The sequence below is a fragment of the Oncorhynchus mykiss genome, chromosome 17, assembly GCF_013265735.2.
Source record: "Oncorhynchus mykiss isolate Arlee chromosome 17, USDA_OmykA_1.1, whole genome shotgun sequence".
Lineage (NCBI taxonomy): Eukaryota > Metazoa > Chordata > Actinopteri > Salmoniformes > Salmonidae > Oncorhynchus > Oncorhynchus mykiss.
Genome location: NC_048581.1, coordinates 84,657,386 through 84,682,385, shown reverse-complemented (window position 1 = coordinate 84,682,385; position 25,000 = coordinate 84,657,386). Strand labels below are relative to the sequence as shown.

At 42.2% G+C, this 25,000-nt stretch overlaps 1 protein-coding gene across 2 annotated transcripts in view; it reads right to left on the bottom strand.

The window, feature by feature from the left end:
- Positions 1–25,000, bottom strand: part of LOC110493280 (copine-5) — a 305,250-nt gene that overhangs the window by 2,653 nt on the left and 277,597 nt on the right. For both annotated transcript variants that reach the window (XM_036950811.1, XM_036950812.1), the window contains 2 exons: positions 13,075–13,132; positions 4,707–4,780 (listed from right to left, as the gene is read on the bottom strand). In XM_036950811.1, coding sequence (XP_036806706.1) covers positions 4,707–4,780; positions 13,075–13,132 — 132 coding nt within the window. The remainder of the gene's footprint in view (positions 1–4,706; positions 4,781–13,074; positions 13,133–25,000) is intronic.

Below are 25,000 nucleotides of genomic sequence, written 5' to 3'. Positions count from 1 at the left end.
AAACCCTTCACACAGTGAGCACAACAGCAGTCTATGTGGGCTAAACTGTGGATCATTTTTCAATACTTAGGTCAAAACCCTTCACACAGTGAGCACAACAGCAGTCTATGTGGGCTAAACTGTGGATCATTTTTCAATACTTAGGTCAAAACCCTTCACACAGTGAGCACAACAGCAGTCTATGTGGGCTAAACTGTGGATCATTTTTCAATACTTAGGTCAAAACCCTTCACACAGTGAGCACAACAGCAGTCTATGTGGGCTAAACTGTGGATCATTTTTCAATACTTAGGTCAAAACCCTTCACACAGTGAGCACAACAGCAGTCTATGTGGGCTAAACTGTGGATCATTTTTCAATACTTAGGTCAAAACCCTTCACACAGTGAGCACAACAGCACTCTATGTGGGCTAAACTGTGGATCATTTTTCATTGCTTTGGCACAAAGTACATTCAATGACTACATCAAATTTCATGATTTTTTTTCTCACTCAGACACAACCGCCACCAAAACTCTATATGTACCTACAGGCCAATTTGCAAATGTTTACATACTCTTTTCAAAACTGTTCAACTTATGTTCAAAACCTAAAATAACACAAAATTGAATAAAACAGTAATTTGCTACATTTCTAAGGTAATACCGTTTTGAAATATATTCAAAATCTAAAAAATTAAATACTACCAAAACAATCAGGGTAGCCTAGTGGTTAGAGAGTTGGACTAGTAACCGGAAGGTTGCAAGTTCAAACCCCCCCACCTGACAAGGTACAAATCTGTCGTTCTGCCCCTGAACAGGCAGTTAACCCACTGTTCCTAGGCCGTCATTGAAAATAAGAATTTGTTCTTAACTGACTTTAAATAAAGGAAAAATAAAAAACCACAGCTGATTCCCATTGTAGCTGAACACCTACCCAGGTGTTAGTCTTTCATTGCCATCTATACAAAAGGGGACATCTTAGGAATAATGTAAACATGGACCCAGACAGAGATAGAGAAGTGGCTGACAGAGGAAGAAGAGTGGCTGGGAGAGGAAGAGGAGTACGTATGTGTGGTGGAAGATCAAGAGCTGTAGTCTCAGATGAGATTAGAGCTACTATAATTGATAATGTAACAAATCATGGTCTATCAATGAGAGAGGCTGGTCTGAGAGTGCAGCCAAATCTGCAACACTCAACAGTGGCATCTACTGTGAGAAATTTCCGGCAAAACACCAGGTAAGATGTGCATTCTGCAAGGGCATCTGACTGAACTGCTCATTACAGAAGTAAATTGAGCAAAGCCTCCGAGCCCACTTGTGAGTAATTGTTTTTGTATTTCTGCTTACGACCCAACGGAGGAGAGGTAGGATTTTCACTGCTGTGCAGGAAACTGCAATCGTTGATATGGTCATCAGAAACAACGGCATAAAACTCACAGAGATTCGGGACGAGTGTTAGCAGACAATGTAACAATAACAACTATTTCTAGAGTCCTGAAACAACATCAAGTCAGGATGAAGCAGTTGTACACTGTCCCCTTTGAGAGGAACGCTGAACGAGTCAAGCAACTCAGGAGCCAATGTGTCCAGGTAAAATGACTATAAAATACAGAACTGGTTTTGAAAAAAACCAAACAGGGCAGCGGCACACAATGGCATATTTTTAGGTAGAATGTAAACTACCGTGATAGCCTAACTCTTATGTTACCTTGTGGATTTATTTTGAGAGTCATGGAGATTGAAGCCAGGCAAACACCCCACATATTCATCTTTGTGGATGAGGCTGGTTTCAACTTGGCCAAAACACGACGGCGAGGAAGGAATGTGATTGGGAAAAGAGCCACAGTGGATGTCCCGGGCCAGAGGGGTGCCAACATCACAATGTGTGCAGCAATATCCTCTGATGGATTCCTGTCACACAAACTGCTAATTGAGCCATACAACACCGGCCAACGTTTGTACTTGTATGGGACAATGTGACATTTCCCCACTCCAGCAGTCACAGAGTGGTTTGCAGACCATCCAAGGATGGTGACACGTTTCCTCCTTCCTGTCTCTCTATTCCTCATCCCCATAGAGGAATTATTTTCCTCTCATCTTTCTCTCTATTCCTCAACTCCATAGAGGAATTATTTTCCTCCCATCTTTCTCTCTATTCCTCAACTCCATAGAGGAATTATTTTCCTCTCATCTTTCTCTCTATTCCTCAACTCCATAGAGGAATTATTTTCCTCCCATCTTTCTCTCTATTCCTCAACTCCATAGAGGAATTATTTTCCTCTCATCTTTCTCTCTATTCCTCATCCCCATAGAGGAATTATTTTCCTCTCACCTTTCTCTCTATTCCTCATCCCCATAGAGGAATTATTTTCCTCCCATCTTTCTCTCTATTCCTCAACTCCATAGAGGAATTATTTTCCTCCCATCTTTCTCTCTATTCCTCAACTCCATAGAGGAATTATTTTCCTCTCATCTTTCTCTCTATTCCTCATCCCCATAGAGGAATTATTTTCCTCTCATCTTTCTCTCTATTCCTCAACTCCATAGAGGAATTATTTTCCTCTCATCTTTCTCTCTATTCCTCAACTCCATAGAGGAATTATTTTCCTCTCATCTTTCTCTCTATTCCTCAACTCCATAGAGGAATTATTTTCCTCCCATCTTTCTCTCTATTCCTCAACTCCATAGAGGAATTATTTTCCTCCCATCTTTCTCTCTATTCCTCAACTCCATAGAGGAATTATTTTCCTCTCATCTTTCTCTCTATTCCTCAACTCCATAGAGGAATTATTTTCCTCCCATCTTTCTCTCTATTCCTCAACTCCATAGAGGAATTATTTTCCTCCCATCTTTCTCTCTATTCCTCATCCCCATAGAGGAATTATTTTCCTCTCATCTTTCTCTCTATTCCTCAACTCCATAGAGGAATTATTTTCCTCCCATCTTTCTCTCTATTCCTCAACTCCATAGAGGAATTATTTTCCTCCCATCTTTCTCTCTATTCCTCAACTCCATAGAGGAATTATTTTCCTCCCATCTTTCTCTCTATTCCTCAACTCCATAGAGGAATTATTTTCCTCCCATCTTTCTCTCTATTCCTCAACTCCATAGAGGAATTATTTTCCTCTCATCTTTCTCTCTATTCCTCAACTCCATAGAGGAATTATTTTCCTCCCATCTTTCTCTCTATTCCTCAACTCCATAGAGGAATTATTTTCCTCTCATCTTTCTCTCTATTCCTCATCCCCATAGAGGAATTATTTTCCTCTCATCTTTCTCTCTATTCCTCAACTCCATAGAGGAATTATTTTCCTCTCATCTTTCTCTCTATTCCTCAACTCCATAGAGGAATTATTTTCCTCTCATCTTTCTCTCTATTCCTCAACTCCATAGAGGAATTATTTTCCTCCCATCTTTCTCTCTATTCCTCAACTCCATAGAGGAATTATTTTCCTCTCATCTTTCTCTCTATTCCTCAACTCCATAGAGGAATTATTTTCCTCCCATCTTTCTCTCTATTCCTCAACTCCATAGAGGAATTATTTTCCTCCCATCTTTCTCTCTATTCCTCATCCCCATAGAGGAATTATTTTCCTCTCATCTTTCTCTCTATTCCTCAACTCCATAGAGGAATTATTTTCCTCCCATCTTTCTCTCTATTCCTCAACTCCATAGAGGAATTATTTTCCTCCCATCTTTCTCTCTATTCCTCAACTCCATAGAGGAATTATTTTCCTCCCATCTTTCTCTCTATTCCTCAACTCCATAGAGGAATTATTTTCCTCCCATCTTTCTCTCTATTCCTCAACTCCATAGAGGAATTATTTTCCTCCCATCTTTCTCTCTATTCCTCATCCCCATAGAGGAATTATTTTCCTCTCATCTTTCTCTCTATTCCTCATCCCCATAGAGGAATTATTTTCCTCCCATCTTTCTCTCTATTCCTCAACTCCATAGAGGAATTATTTTCCTCTCATCTTTCTCTCTATTCCTCAACTCCATAGAGGAATTATTTTCCTCCCATCTTTCTCTCTATTCCTCAACTCCATAGAGGAATTATTTTCCTCCCATCTTTCTCTCTATTCCTCATCCCCATAGAGGAATTATTTTCCTCTCATCTTTCTCTCTATTCCTCAACTCCATAGAGGAATTATTTTCCTCCCATCTTTCTCTCTATTCCTCAACTCCATAGAGGAATTATTTTCCTCCCATCTTTCTCTCTATTCCTCAACTCCATAGAGGAATTATTTTCCTCCCATCTTTCTCTCTATTCCTCAACTCCATAGAGGAATTATTTTCCTCCCATCTTTCTCTCTATTCCTCAACTCCATAGAGGAATTATTTTCCTCCCATCTTTCTCTCTATTCCTCATCCCCATAGAGGAATTATTTTCCTCTCATCTTTCTCTCTATTCCTCAACTCCATAGAGGAATAATTTTCCTCTCACCTTGGTGGTTTTAGTGCATTTTGGATGTGAAATTCACTGCTGTGCTCAAGCTGAAAGTTGGTTAGGAGAACTGTGTGAAGAGTTTTGAAAAAGTGAAAAAGTGACCCAAGTATTGAGAAATGGGTCCTAGTGATTGTAAAAAAAATCCAACAATACCCCTCACTGGATAAACACATCCTAGGGAGAGCCATGACATTTCAACTGGTCAAGAAAAGCTGTGTTTGTTCGTAGCTGTGTTCATGGCCTTTGTGTGTGTGTGTGTGTGTGTGTGTGAGTCACCTGGACAATGTCTCTCTCTGCCAGCTTCCCTCTGGAAGAGATTCTGATGTCATCACCATCCAACTCCACCATGGCTGCAGGGTGAAGAGAACAAACACGCACCAAACACGCATCAAACACGCACCAAACACGCATCAAACACGCACCAAACACGCATCAAACACGCACCAAACACACATCAAACACGCATCAAACACGCACCAAACACGCACCAAACACGCACCAAACACGCATCAAACATGCACCAAACACGCATCAAACACGCATCAAACACGCACCAAACACGCACCAAACACGCACCAAACACGCATCAAACACGCATCAAACACGCACCAAACACGCATCAAACACGCATCAAACACGCATCAAACACGCACCAAACACGCATCAAACACGCACCAAACATGCACAAGAACACACATCAAACACGCACCAAACACGCACCAAACACGCACCAAACACGCACAAGAACACACATCAAACACGCACCAAACACGCACCAAACACGCACCAAACACGCACAAGAACACACATCAAACACGCACCAAACACGCACCAAACACGCACCAAACACGCACCAAACACGCACCAAACACGCACAAGAACACACATCAAACACGCACCAAACACGCACCAAACACGCACCAAACACGCACCAAACACGCACAAGAACACACATCAAACACGCACCAAACACGCACCAAACACGCACAAGAACACACATCAAACACGCACCAAACACGCACCAAACACGCACAAGAACACACATCAAACACGCACCAAACACGCACCAAACACGCACAAGAACACACATCAAACACGCACCAAACACGCACCAAACACGCACCAGACACGCACCAGACACGCACAAGAACACACATCAAACACGCACCAAACACGCACCAAACACGCACCAAACACGCACCAAACATGCACAAGAACACACATCAAACACGCACCAAACACGCACAAGAACACACACCAAACACGCACAAGAACACTTTTAAAATCAAATCAAGCAGCAGCTACTCTTCCTCCACAAAAAACACAAGATATGACAAGTACCAAAACACTGATGATACAATGATAAACAAGGACAGTCACACAATTATACAATACGATGTACAAACAATACTACTAAAAAACAATGTGTGTGTGTGTGTGCGTGTATTTGTGTGTGTGTGTTTTGTGTGTGTATTTGTGTGTGTGTTTCTGTGCTTCACATGAAATATTTGATCTGTTCACAGGACTATTTCCTGTTTCCTGTGTCCTGAGGCAGGTAAATATGTTCCAGTACAAAATGTTCAGGTTCTACTCAACTTCTGTTTCTCTATCAACTTTCTAATTTTTAAAAAATATATATATATTTTTATTTCACCTTTATTTAACCAGGTAGGCTAGTTGAGAACAAGTTCTCATTTGCAACTGCGACCTGGCCAAGATAAAGCATAGCAGTGTGAACAGACAACACAGAGTTACACATGGAGTAAAAAATAAACAAGTCAATAACACAAAAAAAATAAAAAAATAAATAATAATAATATATATATATATATGTTTCTTTATCTCTTTCTGTCCAAGTCTTTTCTATAGTCCTCTGTGTGTGTGTGTGTGTGTGTGTGTGTGTGTGTGTGTGTGTGTGTGTGTGTGTGTGCGTGCGTCCTCACAGTCCCACCGTTCCATTAAATGTTGATTAATCAATTTCTAAAGGTCATTTTGCGTGAGTCATTGGAGATTTCGTATAACACTGTGCGTTGTCGTTTGTTCTGGACTCGGGGACTGTGAAGAGACCCCTGGTGACATGTCTTGTGGCGTATGTATGGGTGTCTGAGCTGAATGTTATTTGATTATGTAGACAATCTGGAATTTTCATCACAGTAATATTTCTCATCAAAACTACAAGAGAAGCAGTTCATCTCTCGCCAACCCTCAACCAGGAAAGACATGGCATGTTGTTGATGTTAGTTCTGTATGTGCGGTTAAGGGCAAGGTGTGCTGCTCAGTTCTGAACCAGCTGCAGCTTTTCTAGGTCTTTCTTTGCTGCACTTGACAATATTACCAGACAGTAATCAAGATGGGACAAGACCAGAGCCTGTACAGAGGATTTTTGTGTCAAATCGTTTTAGACCTCCCCTCCCCATCATTACAACAACTTGGTGTCATTGAGATGAAAATCTTGTTTTCCAGAGCAATGACGAACTTGATGAAAAACTATTTCTGTGATTTAAGCATTTTCAAATGTGTGTGCCTAGTATTTAAAATAAAATAATGTTTTATTGGTCACATGCTTCGTAAACAACAGATGTAGACTAACAGTGAAATGCTGACTTACGGGCCCTTCCCAACAATGCAGAGAGAAAGAACATAGTAACACGAGGAATAAATACACAATGAGTAAAAATAACTTGGCTATCTATGTACACAGGGTACGAATACTGAGTCGATGTGTAGGGGTACGAGGTAATAACTTGGCTATCTATATACACAGGGTACGAATACTGAGTTGATGTGTAGGGGTACGAGGTAATAACTTGACTATCTATATACACAGGGTACGAATACTGAGTTGATGTGTAGGGGTACGAGGTAATAACTTGACTATCTATGTACACAGGGTACGAGTACTGAGTTGATGTTTAGGGGTACAAGGTAATAACTTGACTATCTATGTACACAGGGTACGAGTACTGAGTTGATGTGTAGGGGTACGAGGTAATAACTTGACTATCTATGTACACAGGGTACGAGTACTGAGTTGATGTGTAGGGGTATGAGGTAATAACTTGACTATCTATGTACACAGGGTACGAGAACTGAGTTTATGTGCAGGGGTACGAGGTAATAACTTGACTATCTATGTACACAGGGTACGAGTACTGAGTTGATGTGTAGGGGTACGAGGTAATAACTTGACTATCTATGTACGCAGGGTACGAGTACTGAGTTGATGTGTAGGGGTACGAGGTAATAACTTGACTATCTATGTACACAGGGTACGAGTACTGAGTTGATGTGTAGGGGTACGAGGTAATAACTTGACTATCTATGTACGCAGGGTACGAGTACTGAGTTGATGTGTAGGGGTACGAGGTAATAACTTGGCTATCTATATACACAGGGTACCAGTACTGAGTTGATGTGTAGGGGTACAAGGTAATAACTTGACTATCTATGTACACAGGGTACGAGTACTGAGTTGATGTGTAGGGGTACGAGGTAATAACTTGGCTATCTATGTACACAGGGTACCAGTACTGAGTTGATGTGTAGGGGTACGAGGTAATAACTTGGCTATCTATGGACACAGGGTACCAGTACTGAGTTGATGTGTAGGGGTACGAGGTAATAACTTGGCTATCTATGGACACAGGGTACCAGTACTGAGTTGATGTGTAGGGGTACGAGGTAATAACTTGACTAACTATGTACACAGGGTATGAGTACTGAGTTGATGTGTAGGGGTACGAGGTAATAACTTGGCTATATACACGGGGTACGAGTACTGAGTTGATGTGCAGGGGTACGAGGTAATAACTTGACTATCTATGGACACTATGGAAACTATGGTGTTGAACGCTGAGCTGTAGTCAATGAATAGCATTCTCACATTGGTGTTCCCCTTGTCTAAGTGGGAAAGGGCAGTGTGTGGAGTACAATAGAGATTTTGTCATCTGTGGATGTTTTGGGGCGGTATGTGAATTGGAGTGGATCCAGGGTGTCTGGGATGATGGTGTTGATGTGAGACATCACCAGCCTTTCAATGTTTCTCATGGCTACAGATGGGAGAGCTACGATGCGGTAGACATTTAGACAGGTTACCTTGGTGTTCTTGGGCACAGGCACTATGGTGGTCTGCTTGAAACATGTAGGTATTACAGACTCAGACAGGGAGAGGTTGTACATGTCAGTGAAGACACTTTCCAGCTGGTCAACTCATGTGGGTAGTACAGACAGACAGGGAGAGGTTGTAAATGTCAGTGAAGACACTTTCCAGCTGGTCAACTCATGTAGGTAGTACAGACTCAGACAGGGAGAGGTTGTACATGTCAGTGAAGACACTTTCCAGCTGGTCAACTCATGTAGGTATTACAGACTCAGACAGGGAGAGGTTGTAAATGTCAGTGAAGACACTTTCCAGCTGGTCAACTCATGTAGGTAGTACAGACTCAGACAGGGAGAGGTTGTAAATGTCAGTGAAGACACTTTCCAGCTGGTCAACTCATGTAGGTAGTACAGACTCAGACAGGGAGAGGTTGTACATGTCAGTGAAGACACTTTCCAGCTGGTCAACTCATGTAGGTAGTACAGACTCAGACAGGGAGAGGTTGTAAATGTCAGTGAAGACACTTTCCAGCTGGTCAACTCATGTAAGTAGTACAGACTCAGACAGGGAGAGGTTGTAAATGTCAGTGAAGACACTTTCCAGCTGGTCAACTCATGTAGGTAGTACAGACTCAGACAGGGAGAGGTTGTACATGTCAGTGAAGACACTTTCCAGCTGGTCAACTCATGTAGGTAGTACAGACTCAGACAGGGAGAGGTTGTAAATGTCAGTGAAGACACTTTCCAGCTGGTCAACTCATGTAGGTATTACAGACTCAGACAGGGAGAGGTTGTAAATGTCAGTGAAGACACTTTCCAGCTGGTCAACTCATGTAGGTAGTACAGACTCAGACAGGGAGAGGTTGTACATGTCAGTGAAGACACTTTCCAGCTGGTCAACTCATGTAGGTATTACAGACTCAGACAGGGAGAGGTTGTACATGTCAGTGAAGACACTTTCCAGCTGGTCAACTCATGTAGGTATTACAGACTCAGACAGGGAGAGGTTGTACATGTCTGACTACACGTATGTTTATTAATTGATCTCTTAATCACTTTATTTTCCTCTTTCTTACTGGCAAAACACAAACATGTTATTTTCTTAAACTCTTCAGATTCTACCTCCGACAGGAACCACATTCATGTTGAGATGACCTGTCTCAATTCTAATCTATTCTGCCTGACGATAGAGCATCTAATAATCCTCAGCCCGTTAATCAGAACTCTAATTGAAATTCATAAGAACTCCGATGAACCCAGCCAGTAGTCCTGACCACTTCAAACTACATTACACCAAAACACGCTCTACCCCATACTACGATACTTTTTCTCTCTCTCTCTCTCTCTCTCTCTCTCTCTCTCTCTCTCTCTCTCTCTCTCTCTCTCCTCTATTGAATCAAAATTAGTTGCTAATTGTCTTGCAGGTCATTCGTCTGGCTAATTGCTAGAAACGAGGGAGCAACACAACACCTGGCTACAAGACAGCACCTGGCTTCTGCATGTCTGAATTGTATAAATTTAATCAGTTAATCGTGGACTCACTCTCAATCAATTATCTTTCAGGGCAGGCTAATGGTAATGATGAGAACGTGGAGCGGCTGCAGAGTGCCTTCTGATTAGTTGTCTGAATGTATTAAAGGTCAGCGTCATACATTAAATAATATATCAGCAGATCTGGTTAAAGTTTAAACAATAAATATCAGCTAAAGGTTTAAACATTAAGTCTAAACAGGTCTTTATAACATTTTAGGTCCAGCACTCAGAGAACAGCAAATGTGATTATTAAGCAATAATACCAGGTAGTCATTTTTTTAATTGATATTATTATCGAAAACTACTACAACAACAGGTATTGTAAACTACAACGACAGGTATTGTAACCTACAACGACAGGTATTGTAAACTACAACGACAGGTATTGTAACCTACAACGACAGGTATTGTAACCTACAACGACAGGTATTGTAACCTACAACGACAGGTAATGTAACCTACAACGACAGGTATTGTAACCTACAACGACAGGTAATGTAAACTACAACGACAGGTATTGTAAACTACAACGACAGGTATTGTAAACTACAACGACAGGTATTGTAACCTACAACGACAGGTATTGTAACCTACAACGACAGGTATTGTAACCTACAACGACAGGTATTGTAACCTACAACGACAGGTATTGTAAACTACAACGACAGGTATTGTAAACTACAACGACAGGTATTGTAAACTACAACGACAAGTATTGTAAACTACAACGACAGGTATTGTAACCTACAACGACAGGTATTGTAACCTACAACGACAGGTATTGTAACCTACAACGACAGGTATTGTAACCTACAACGACAGGTATTGTAAACTACAACGACAGGTATTGTAAACTACAACGACAGGTATTGTAAACTACAACGACAGGTATTGTAAACTACAACGACAGGTATTGTAAACTACAACGACAGGTATTGTAACCTACAACGACAGGTATTGTAACCTACAACGACAGGTATTGTAAACTACAACGACAGGTATGTAAACTACAACGACAGGTATTGTAAACTACAATGACAGGTATTGTAAACTACAACAACAGGTATTGTAAACTACAACGACAGGTATTGTAAACTACAATGACAGGTATTTTAAACTACAATGACAGGTATTGTAACCTACAACGACAGGTATTGTAAACTACAACGACAGGTATTGTAACCTACAACGACAGGTATTGTAACCTACAACGACAGGTATTGTAACCTACAACGACAGGTATTGTAAACTACAACGACAGGTATTGTAAACTACAACGACAGGTATTGTAAACTACAACGACAGGTATTATAAACTACAACGACAGGTATTGTAAACTACAACGACAGGTATTGTAACCTACAACGACAGGTATTGTAAACTACAACGACAGGTATTGTAAACTACAACGACAGGTATTGTAACCTACAACGACAGGTATTGTAACCTACAACGACAGGTATTGTAAACTACAACGACAGGTATTGTAACCTACAACGACAGGTATTGTAAACTACAACGACAGGTATTGTAACCTACAATGACAGGTATTGTAAACTACAACGACAGGTATTATAAACTACAATGACAGGTATTGTAACCTACAACGACAGGTATTGTAAACTACAACGACAGGTATTGTAACCTACAACGACAGGTATTGTAACCTACAACGACAGGTATTGTAACCTACAACGACAGGTATTGTAAACTACAACGACAGGTATTGTAAACTACAACGACAGGTATTGTAAACTACAACGACAGGTATTGTAACCTACAACGACAGGTATTGTAACCTACAACGACAGGTATTGTAAACTACAACGACAGGTATTGTAAACTACAACGACAGGTATTGTAACCTACAACGACAGGTATTGTAAACTACAACGACAGGTATTGTAACCTACAACGACAGGTATTGTAACCTACAACGACAGGTATTGTAACCTACAACGACAGGTATTGTAAACTACAACGACAGGTATTGTAAACTACAACGACAGGTATTGTAAACTACAACGACAAGTATTGTAAACTACAACGACAGGTATTGTAACCTACAACGACAGGTATTGTAACCTACAACGACAGGTATTGTAACCTACAACGACAGGTATTGTAACCTACAACGACAGGTATTGTAAACTACAACGACAGGTATTGTAAACTACAACGACAGGTATTGTAAACTACAACGACAGGTATTGTAACCTACAACGACAGGTATTGTAACCTACAACGACAGGTATTGTAAACTACAACGACAGGTATTGTAAACTACAACGACAGGTATTGTAACCTACAACGACAGGTATTGTAAACTACAACGACAGGTATTGTAACCTACAATGACAGGTATTGTAAACTACAACGACAGGTATTATAAACTACAACGACAGGTATTGTAAACTACAACGACAGGTATTATAAACTACAACGACAGGTATTGTAAACTACAACGACAGGTATTGTAAACTACAACGACAGGTATTGTAACCTACAACGACAGGTATTGTAAACTACAACGACAGGTATTGTAAACTACAACGACAGGTATTGTAACCTACAACGACAGGTATTGTAACCTACAACGACAGGTATTGTAATCTACAACGACAGGTATTGTAAACTACAACGACAGGTAACCTGTAACCTACATCGACAGTTATTGTAAACTACAACGACAGGTATTGTAACCTACAATGACAGGTATTGTGAACTACAACGACAGGTATTGTAACCTACAACGACAGGTATTGTAAACTACAACGACAGGTAACCTGTAACCTGTAAGTGAAAAGGTTTCAGCTGCAGTATGTGTAGTAATGCTGTAATGATCATCTGTATCTCAGTTAGTAGATCATGACACAGGCGGGTTCTATTCCCGGGGCCAGCCGTACGTAAAATCAATACACTCATAACTGTAAGTTGCTATAGCATCTGTTACATGGCATATAATATAATTATATTAACAGCAATAATGTCAGGAAGTGATGTAGCTTCTTACCGTCAAACTCAGCCTGTCCCACTCCAACGATGATGATGGACATGGGCAGTTTAGCCCCCTGAGGAGAAGAACAGGAACACACCATTACATTATACATGCTCTGCTATAGGTACATCCCAGCTCTGCTATAGTACATCCCAGTTCTGCTATAGGTACATCCCAGTCCTGCTATAGGTACATCCCAGCTCTGCTATAGGTACATCCCAGCTCTGAACACAGGTACACAGGTACATCACAGCTCTGAACACAGGTACACAGGTACATCACAACTCTGAACACAGGTACACAGGTACATCACAGCTCTGAACACAGGTACACAGGTACACCACAGCTCTGAACACAGGTACACAGGTACATCACAGATCTGAACACAGGTACATCACAGCTCTGGTCACAGGTACATCACAGCTCTGATCACAGGTACATCACAGCTCTGAACACAGGTACATCACAGCTCTGAACACAGGTACACAGGTACATCACAGCTCTGAACCCAGGTACACAGGTACATCACAGCTCTGAACACAGGTACATCACAGCTCTGAACACAGGTACACAGGTACATCACAGCTCTGAACACAGGTACACAGGTACATCACAGATCTGAACACAGGGACATCACAGCTCTGAACACAGGTACACAGGTACATCACAGCTCTGAACACAGGTACATCACAGCTCTGAACACAGGTACACACGTACATCACAGCTCTGAACACAGGTACACACGTACATCACAGCTCTGATCACAGGTACACAGGTACTTCACAGATCTGATCACAGGTACATCACAGCTCTGAACACAGGTACATCACAGCTCTGAACACAGGTACATCACAGCTCTGAACACATACACAGTATATCTTTCTGTTTCTCTCTGTTTCTCTCTCTCCGTTTATCTCTCTCTCTCTCGCTCTCTCTCTGTTTCTTTCTCTTTCTGTTTCTCTCTCTCTCTTTCTGTTTCTTTCTCTCCCCTCTCCCTTTCCTCTCTCTCTTTCTGTTTCTTTCTCTCCCCTCTCCCTTTCCTCTCTCTCTTTCTGTTTCTTTCTCTCCCCTCTCCCTTTCCTCTCTCTCTTTCTGTTTCTTTCTCTCCCCTCTCATTTCCTCTCTCTCTTTCTGTTTCTTTTTCTCCCCTCTCCCTTTCCTCTCTCTCTTTCTCAACAATGGTCCTAAGCTAAATAAAGGCAGGAGGAATTGTCTCAGGAGCTTGCTAAATTGGATGACAAAACACCTGTCTCCCCATGAATCCTGAGCGGACGTTTAACACCTAATTCTCTTGTTCCTCTGGTGTTTTTAGAACCCAAATACAATTCTCCTGCTTGTCTCCCTGTCGTTGCCTTTATCTTCAAGAGACAGTGTGTGTGTGTGTGTGTGTGTGTGTGTGTTTAGTCAGTAAATTTAAGGCTGGTTATTCTCTGGACGGTAGTGATGAAACTCTCCTCATCCACTGACGAAACTGAACGCGTTCCCTGTGCAGAGAAGACAGCCTAAAGCCAATGTTATTACTAATGTGAGTTTGACAAAAGTGTGAGCATTTGTTGAAAATGTTTGGTACTTTCATTTGTCAAAAAAGGCATAACATAATATTCCAAAGCACAAAAGATAGCAAGATAAAATGAAGTTAAAAAACAACCACAGAAGCACTCCGACGTGTTGGGAGCATACATAGGATATACACAGAACACCTCCGTTTCCTAAGGCAGTGATAAAACCCTGGTAAAGTGTTGATTAGATAGGAGTTGGGAGACTGAAGATGCTTGTGAGGTAGGAGTGGAGAGATGGGGGGGAGGGGCCGATTCTCTATCACCACGGCAACCCATCCCACCAATCACCTTCCCAGCCACTCCTAAGACACGCCCTGCGGAGCAGGAACAGGAGATGGAGGAGTTGTTCCTAGACGCTGATCTTAGGAGACCATTAACCCTAATGTTTCAGTTTAAGGATGGGGTAGCTAATCTGAAATACTTGTTCATTATTTGTCACTAAATCATTTTTATGTTGAGTTTATTTCACAGGTCATGACTAACATATAGGACGAGCTTCTTCTGTTTCTGTCTTGTCCTTTCTGTTTTTAGCCCAAAATAGATAAATGACCCCAAAGTATCAGTGTTCAACAGAGCCCCTGTCACAGTCCTTGTCCTCCCACGTCCACACACACACACACACACACACACACACACACACACACACACACACACACACACACACACACACACACACACACACACACACACACACACACACACACACACACACGCACTCATCAGTGCATCACATGTCAGCCAGAAATAACCCGTCTTCCATGTCCCATTTATGCCATCCCCTCTCATCATGCTGATTGACAGCTGAGTTCCACAGCCATGAGAAAACAAAAAACACACAGTCAATCTTCCCTAGTTACCATACCCTTACAAAAAGAAAAACATGAAAAAATGATCTGAAAAAAAACCGTGAAAGATTTATTTATTTATTTTTAAATCTTCAATCAGACACGTGTGAAGTTTCACATGTATATTTTTCACGTTTCTCCCTTGTGAAAAAAATGATCCCGACTTTTATTTCTCCACACGTTTATTTTTCACACGTATATTTGCAGCACTTCCAGCTCCATCAGGTTTCTCCTCCAGGGACCCCAAAGACGTTTTATAACTAACCAAGATAGTCCACAGCCTGTTGTTTCCAATGGGAGCAAATGAATCATAGTGGGCAGAACAAACAAGGAGGTGGTTAGAGGCAAGCACGAGCTAGCGAGATCCTATTGGTGCGTTTTAGCACGTATTTTCCTAGGGGAGGCAGGGTAGCCTAGTGGTTAGAGCGTTGGACTAGTAACTGAAAGGTTGCAAGTTCAAATCCCCGAGCTGTCGTCCTGCCTCTGAACCCACTGTTCCTAGGCCGTCATAGAAAATACAAATTTGTTCTTAACTGACTTGCCTAGTTAAATAATAAAAATGTTCTGTTAGGGAACAACTACTCAATTTCCCCTTTGCACTCTTTCTAAACAATTACATTTTTTCAAACTTTGGCAAAGGGTAAAGTCTACAAAACATAGTCCTCTCTGTTCGTAACATATTCTAGTTTTAGGAACAGAAAAATATATTGAGACTAAATCTTTCATCGATGAGAAAATTTGCAGTGAGTGGGAAATGCCAACCCGATGCCTGAGATTTATGCATTCGGGGAAACATCTGGTTCATTGTTCTACCTGTGCCGACCCTGCTTGGCTTCAGAGGCAAATCAGCAGTGGGAAGCTGGGTGCTACAGTATGTTGTTGGAATGAATGTGCCAAAACTTGCAACTTGAAAAAAGGCAGAGAAAGCAAAGGCCAGGGTAACATAACCAATGATAGCAAAGACCAGGGTAACATAACCAATGATAGCAAAGACCAGGGTAACATAACCAATGATAGTGACGACCAGGGTAACATAACCAATGATAGTGACGACCAGGGTAACATAACCAATGATAACAAAGACCAGGGTAACATAACCAATGATAACAAAGACCAGGGTAACATAACCAATGATAGTAAAGGCCAGGGTAACATAACCAATGATAGCAAAGACCAGGGTAACATAACTAATGATAGCAAAGACCAGGGTAACATAACCAATGATAGCAAAGACCAGGGTAACATAACCAATGATAGCAAAGACCAGGGTAACATAACCAATGATAGTAAAGGCCAGGGTAACATAACCAATGATAGTGACGACCAGGGTAACATAACCAATGATAGTGACGACCAGGGTAACATAACCAATGATAGCAAAGACCAGGGTAACATAACCAATGATAGTAAAGGCCAGGGCAACATAACCAATGATAGTAACGACCAGGGTAACATAACCAATGATAGTGACGACCAGGGTAACATAACCAATGATAGGGAAAATTGCAGGAAGGCGGGTGCCATTTGATTTAAGCACGTTGCCCCCCCCCCCCCCCCCCCCACACACACACACAATGTTTACAAATAATTTGTTCTCGGATTTCAAAATGATTTCCTTGAAATATTTTGTTTTCACTACCAATACTTCTTGGGGTTCATGTTTTGCTTTAAATATCATTATTTTTGTTTGCAATACTAAGATTGTTGCTTCATAATAACACGATTACTCTAGTACATGTGTTTAAAGACACAATCCTTAAATGGAAACATTAACAGTGTTTCCCTGCCACAGTTTCAGTAAAAAGCTGAGGGACGGGGCTGGAGAAATGCAACCACTCTTAAATCCATGGACTACGCTATGGATGCAAGGACTGACCATCCACGATATCAACATTCATGTTTTAACCATGTTTTCATTTACTTTGTTTACAAACATTGGAGTTAAACAATCTTATATTTTTGGGTTCTGATGGGTTTTGACAGTAGAGCTAATGAAGCATTCATACATAATATTCTCCATAAATCATTGGGTACACATCTTTCATTCATAAGTCCCAAAATGTAGGTATACCTAACAAAAATATGAACATAGAGTTGATCAGGCTGTTGATTGTGGCCTGTGGAATGTTGTCCCAGTCCTCTTCAATAGTTGTGCGAAGTTGCTGGATATTGGCGGGAACTGGAACACGCTGTCGTACACACTGATCCAGAGCATCCCAAACATGCTTAGTGGGTGACATGTCTGGTGAGTGTGCAGACCATGGAAGAACTGGGACATATCCAGCTTCCAGGAATTGTGTACAGATCCTTGCGACATGGGGCCGTGCATTATCATGCTGAAACATGAGGTGATGGCGGTGGATGAATGGCACGACAATGGGCCTCAGGATCTCCTCACGGAATGTCTGTGCATTCAAATTGCCACCGATAAAAATGCAATTGTGTTCATTATCCGCTCATAACACATGGAACCAACACTTTAAATGTTGCGTTTATATTTCGGTTTCAGTGTAGCGTCTAAAGATGGGCCTTTTAACAGGCAGTGATTTTCATACAGCAGAACTATGGTGCCATTTGAATGAGTTCCATTAACTCCCCCGAAAACATTTTATTCTGTCCACTCTTCCACTAACCGCAAAATCGTTCCCTTGTGCCGCATTTGGGCGTTTTAGACGTAGTCACCTTAATTCCACAGGTGAATGTGAGATTTTCACGTTTAGTTTTCTTATTAAAAAACATGAACTTCAACCACGTTGCATTTTGGTCCGCCTCTCCTTCCCAGGACGAATCCCGTTACAACATGGGAAGTTTTTTTTTTAAATAATTTATTTATATAAACAAGGTCTCATTAGAATATGTCAAAACAAGTCATATGGAGAAGTTTCCACTAGAAACTAACAGGAACACATTTTATATATTAATGAAATATATGAATAGAGGAATGAAAGGGGGTTAAACTTCCGATATTGTGTATTCAGGCCAGGTTGAGTGATTTATCACCTGGCCAGGGAACCTGGGTCCACTCGGCTGCCGATTAACAATGTACGTGTTTTACTGATTTATTACACACACACACACACACACACACACACACACACACACACACACACACACACACACACACACACACACACACACACACACACACACACACACACACACACACACACACACACACACACACACACACACTCATCTCATTAAATATTTATGTTGGGTTTACAGCTCTACTATCCTGGACCAGCCCCATGTTTAATGGGAAGCCTCTGGGACAAAACCAAGCGCTGCTATAATTAAACACACCAAAGGATATGTGTGTGTGTGTGTGTGTGTGTGTGTGTGTGTGTGTGTGTGTGGGGCAGGGGTTGTGGTTGGGCTGAAAATGTCTCAGATGAATTCAACTACCACAGTATACCAACAGAGGAGTACAAACAGTACAGTATAAATGCAAGTGTTTTGTTTTTACATGAAACTTTAATATGATTGAGAAGCCTGTTTTAGTATCCTTTCTATCACTCCCCCCTCGCTCCCCCTCGCTCCCCTCGCTCCCCCCCTCGCTCCCCTCTCTCTCTCCTCGCTCCCCTCTCCCCCCCTCTAAGTGACTGAATGAAAGGATTAAACACTGTCTGTTGAACCTATCAATTAAAAACACTAAACCTGACAGTATCTTTAATTAAAGATAGGTAGGCTACCATGGTAGGTAGAGGTGAGGAGGAAACTGACACTATCATTGTCTGAATTAAAGGGAGACCTGAATTAAAGGGAGTTCTAATATTAAAGGGAGGTCTGAATTAAAGGGAGGTCTGAATTAAAGGGAGGTCTGAAATAAAGGGAGGTCTGAATTAAAGGGATCTCTGAATTAAAGGGAGGCCTGAATTAAAGGGAGGCCTGAATTAAAGGAATCTCTGAATTAAAGGGATCTCTGAATTAAAGTGAGGTCTGAATTAAAGGGAGGTCTGAATTAAAGGGATCTCTGAATTAAAGGGAGGTCTGAATTAAAGGAATCTCTGAATTAAATGGAGGTCTGAATTAAAGGGAGGTCTGAATTAAAGGGAGGTCTGAATTAAAGGGAGGTCTGAATTAAAGGGAGGTCTGAATTACAGGGAGGTCTGAATTAAAGGGAGGTCTGAATTAAAGGGAGGTCTGAATTACAGGGAGGTCTGAATTAAAGGGAGGTCTGAATTAAAGGGAGGTCTGAATTAAAGGGAGGTCTGAATTACAGGGAGGTCTGAATTAAAGGGAGGTCTGAATTAAAGGGAGGTCTGAATTACAGGGAGGTCTGAATTAAAGGGAGTTCTGAATTAAAGGGAGGTCTGAATTAAAGGGAATTAAGTTGGCCCAACGTGTCTCAGAGCAGGAGCACAGATCTCCTAGTCTTGTCCCCCTGTCCATGTAATCTTTTTCGTTATAATCTAAAATAACAAACAGGTCCCATCACCACTCCTAACCTAAGACTACAGAGGCACAGGCCTTCTTGTGAGGCACAGTGGGGCTTTGGGGAGTTAAATGGAAGTTGGTGAAAGGACAGGAAGTAATGTCATAGTAATTTAAGTCATCTGCCACTCAGGTACTCTGAGATCACTGTAACAGAATGGAAGCATGGGGCTGTCTGACTGATGAGTCCTGTTTGTGTCAAGCTCATTCAGGGACCACATACGTGTGTGTGTGTGTGTGTGTGTGTGTGTGTGTGTGTGTGTGTGTGTGTGTGTGTGTGTGTGTGTGTGTGTCAGAGCCTAAGAAGACGTTCACGCCCACGCCTGATTCTGTGACTCATCAATAACTTCCCTCACAAGTCGTCAATCATGTCCTGTGATGTCCCACTGACAGAGACAAGAGGCCCCCCCAGGCTCTGACATATGAAGACATTAGACCTAGTGCATCAGGCTAATTTTGAGGGCTTCACTCTAGAACTGACCTTTGAGAACCACAGCTTGATACCCCAGCTAGAACACAACATTATGAGAACCACAGCGTGATACCCCAGCTAGCACACAAGGTTCTGAGAACCACAGCTTGATACCCCAGCTTGCACACAACGTTCTGAGAACCACAGCTTGATACCCCAGCTAGCACACAACGTTCTGAGAACCACAGCGTGATACCCCAGCTAGCACACAAGGTTCTGAGAACCACAGCGTGATACCCCAGCTAGCACACAATGTTATGAGAACCACAGCTTGATACCCGAGCTAGAACACAACATTATGAGAACCACAGTTTGATACCCCAGCTAGCACACAACATTCTGAGAACCACAGCTTGATACCTCAACTAGCACACACAATTCTGAGAACCACAGCGTGGTACCCCAGCTAGCACATATCGTTCTTAGAACCACAGTGTGATACCAAAGTGGCAATTGAATATTTGAATCGAGTTTAAACCTAAAGGCTGTCACTATAGTTACTGTAGTCATGACAACATCTATAACATGGAAGACATTGAAGTTACATGACACAATCTAACCAATCCAAACTCACTCCATATACATTGTGGGTCTGACCTGGAGTAGCCTACAGGACAGATCTACAGGGGTAACTGTCTGGTCTTGACGGATGAACGCTGCCTTAAACAGGTGAGAATCAAAGGGAAACCAATACTGAGAAAACCACACCTCAAAACACCAGCAGGCGGTCACAGACTGAGAGAAACAATGTTCTAGACACTGAAACTAATCTCTATGGCAGGGGTGTCAAACTCATTTTTCCCCGCATGCCACATTCGGTCTTCACCGAGGTCTGTAGTGCCGCACTGAAAAAACACCTGAAACCACCCGCGGGCCACATTGAATCAGCTCGTGGGCTGTATGTTTGACACCCCTGCTCTCTATTAAAGTCATGTTTTTAAACCTCCTGAGGAAGTGTGAGAGACAGAAACAACATTCAAGTGATGTTGGCAGTAAGCCCCCCCAGACATTATTTTTTTTTGTTTAACCCTAAACTGGCACACCTGATTCAATTAGTCAACTAATCATCAAGCATTTGACTAATTGAATCAGTTTAAAGTTAAACAAAACAAAAAATGCCTGGGGGGCCCATGGAGAGGGTTGGGAAACCTTTCTGTAGGGTGTTGAGGGGGCAGACATAGAATCATGTATGACACAATGAATCACTGAGTGGAGAAAGAAATGTCAACGTGTCTGATTTGCTAGGGGCCCTGAAATGACATGTTTAACCATGACATGAATCAGAGCAAACCAGAACAAATAAAAGATGGGAGGTAGGGAGAGAGCGACAGAGAGAGGGAGGGAAAGAGGGAGAGAGAAACAGAGAGAGAGAGAGAGAGAGAGACAGAGAGAGGGAGGGAAAGAGGGAGAGAGAAACACAGAGAGAGAAAGAGAGAGGGAGAGAAAGAGGACGAGAGAAACACAGAGAGAGACAGAGAGAGGGAGGGAAAGAGGGAGAGAGAAACTCAGAGAGACAGAGAGAGAGAGAGAGAGAGGGAGCGAAAGAGAGACACAGAGAGAGAGCGAGAGAGACAGAGAGAGGGAGGGAAAGAGGAAGAGAGAAACACAGAGTCAGAGAGAGAGAGACAGAGAGAGGGAGGGAAAGAGAGACATAGAGAGAGAGAGAAAGAGGAAGAGAGAAACACAGAGAGACAGAGAGAGAGAGACAGAGAGAGGGAGGGAAAGAGAGACACAGAGAGAGAGCGAGAGAGAGGGAGGGAAAGAGGGAGAGAGAAACAGAGAGAGACAGAGAGAGGGAGAGAAAGAGGGAGAGAGAAACACAGAGAGACAGAGAGAGAGAGACAGAGAGAGGGAGGGAAAGAGGGAGAGAGAAACACAGAGAGACAGAGAGAGAGAGAGGGAGGGAAAGAGAGACACAGAGAGAGAGCGAGAGAGACAGAGAGAGGGAGGGAAAGAGAGACAGAGAGAGAGCGAGAGAGACAGAGAGAGGGAGGGAAAGAGAGACAGAGAGAGAGCGAGAGAGACAGAGAGAGGGAGGGAAAGAGAGAAAGAGAGAGAGAGAGAGAGAGAGAGAGGGAGAGAGAGAGAGAGAGAGAGAGAGAGAGAGAGAAAACAATAACCAAAGGAAAGAGTGAAAGTGGAGAGTGAAATAATAATGATAATGATGATAATAATAATACATAATAATAATGATATTGATAATAATAATGATGATAATATTAATAATGATACTAACATTACTACTACTAGTAATAATGATAATAATAATAATGATAATAATGATAATAATAATGATAATAACTGTCATGTCCTGACAATAGAAATCCCTTGTTTCTCTATGGTGTCGTAGGTCAGGGCGTGACAGGGTGTATTCTAGTTTAATATTTGTATGTTGTGTTCTAGTTTATATTTTCTATGTTGGTGTTTTTGTATGATTCCCAAATAGAGGCAGCTGGTAATCGTTGTCTCTAATTGGGGATCATATTTAAGTAGCTATTTTTCCCACCTGTGTTTGTGGGATATTGTTTTGTGTTTGTGATTGTGCACCACGTAGTCACGTTTCGTTGTTCGTTTATTGATTTATTGTGTTTTGCTTTAAGTTTCACTTTGAAATAAATATGTGGAACTCAACATCCTCTGCGCCTTGGTCCCGTTCTTACGAGAACTCTGACAGAATATCCCAAGCAGCGTGAAAATGAGGTGAGGAAGTTTTGGACTTGGGAGGACATGAGAGGACACGAGACCCTTCCTTGGCGGGAGTCACCAAGGAGCATGGAAGGACAGCGACGGAAACAGAAACCACAATATTTTTTGGGGGGGTGGGTAACATGGAGCTTGCAGTCGAGCAGCGGAGAGTGCCAGAGCCTGTTTGGGAGTCGGAGGAGGAATTTGATGAAAGATTCCGGAGAGAGGTGGTAGCGATGAGAATGCTGCCGTACAGGCGTGTTGAAGAGCGTGACACCAGTCCGGTGCCATCTGCACCGGTTTCACGCATCTGGCCTCCAGTGCGCCTTCCCAGTCCGGTACGTCCTGTGTCAGCTTCCCGCACTCGCCCTGAAGGACGTGTCACCAGTCCGGTGCAACCTGTACCGGCCCCACACATCAGGCCTCCAGCACACCTCCCCGGTCCGGTGGGTCCTGTGCCAGCTCCCCGCACTCGCACTGAAGTGTGTGTCACCAGTCCGGTGCCACTTGTACCGGCTCCACACACTCGGTCTCCAGTGTACATTCACAGTCCAGAGCTTCCGATGATGGTTCACCGCCCAGAGATTCGGGCGACGGTCCACAGTCCGGAACCTCCTGCGGCGGTCCACAGTCCGGAACCTCCTGCGACGGTCCACAGTCCGGAACCTCCTGCGACGGTCCACAGTCCGGAACCTCCTGCGAGGGTCCACAGTCCGGAACCTCCTGCGACGGTCCACAGTGCGGAACCTCCTGCGACGGTCCACAGTGCGGAACCTCCTGCGACGGTCCACACTGCGGAACCTCCAGCGACGGTCAACGGTCCGGAACGTCCTGCGACCGTCCACAGTCCGGAATCTCCTGCAAGGGTCAACAGTGCGGAACTTTCCAGCGACGGTCAACGGTCCGGAAAATCCAGCGTGGGTCAACGGTCAGGAGCTTCCAGGCACAGTGTCCAGTCCAGCTCCAAGGCAGAAGCCTCCCTCTGCGCCGGTGCCAAGTCCAGGCACGGCATCCAGTCCCGCTCCAAGGCCGGAGCCTTCCTCTGCGCCGGTGCCCAGTCCAGGCACGGCGTTCAGCCCTGCGCGATGGCCGGATCCGGGGTCTGGGGAGGGGGGCTTGCGGCCGGAGTCCGCACCTTTGGGGGGGAGGGGTACTGTCACGTCCTGACCATAGAGAGCCCTTGTTTCTCTATGGTGTAGTAGGTCAGGGCGTGACTAGGCGGTATTCTAGTTTAATATTTCTATGTTGTGTTCTAATTTATATTTTCTATGTTGGTATTTTTGTATGATTCCCAAATAGAGGCAGCTGGTAATCGTTGTCTCTAATTGGGGATCATATTTAAGTAGCTATTTTTCACAGCTTTGTTTGTGGGATATTGTTTTGTGCATGTGCACCACTTAGTCACGTTTCGTTGTTCGTTTATTGATTTATTGTGTTTTGCTTTAAGTTTCACTTTGAAATAAATATGTAGAACTCAACATCCGCTTCGCCTTGGTCCCGTTCTTACGACAATCCTGACAATAACAATAATGATAATAATAATGATAATAATAATAATGATACTAATAATGATAATAATGATAATAATGATAATGATAATAATAATAATGTTAATAATACTAATTATAATAATACTAATGATAATAATGATAGTAATAATAATAACAATAATAATAATAATAATAATAATGTAAATTATAATAATGTTAATAATAATAATAATACTATTAATAATGTTAATAATAATGATAATAATAATAATAATAATGTTAATTATAATAATGTTAATAATAATAATGATTGTAATAATAATGATACTAATAATGATAATAATAATGATAACAATACTAATAATAAGAATGATAATAATACCAATTATAATAATAATGTTAATAATACTGTTGATAATAATGACAATAATGTTAATAATACTGTTAATAATAATA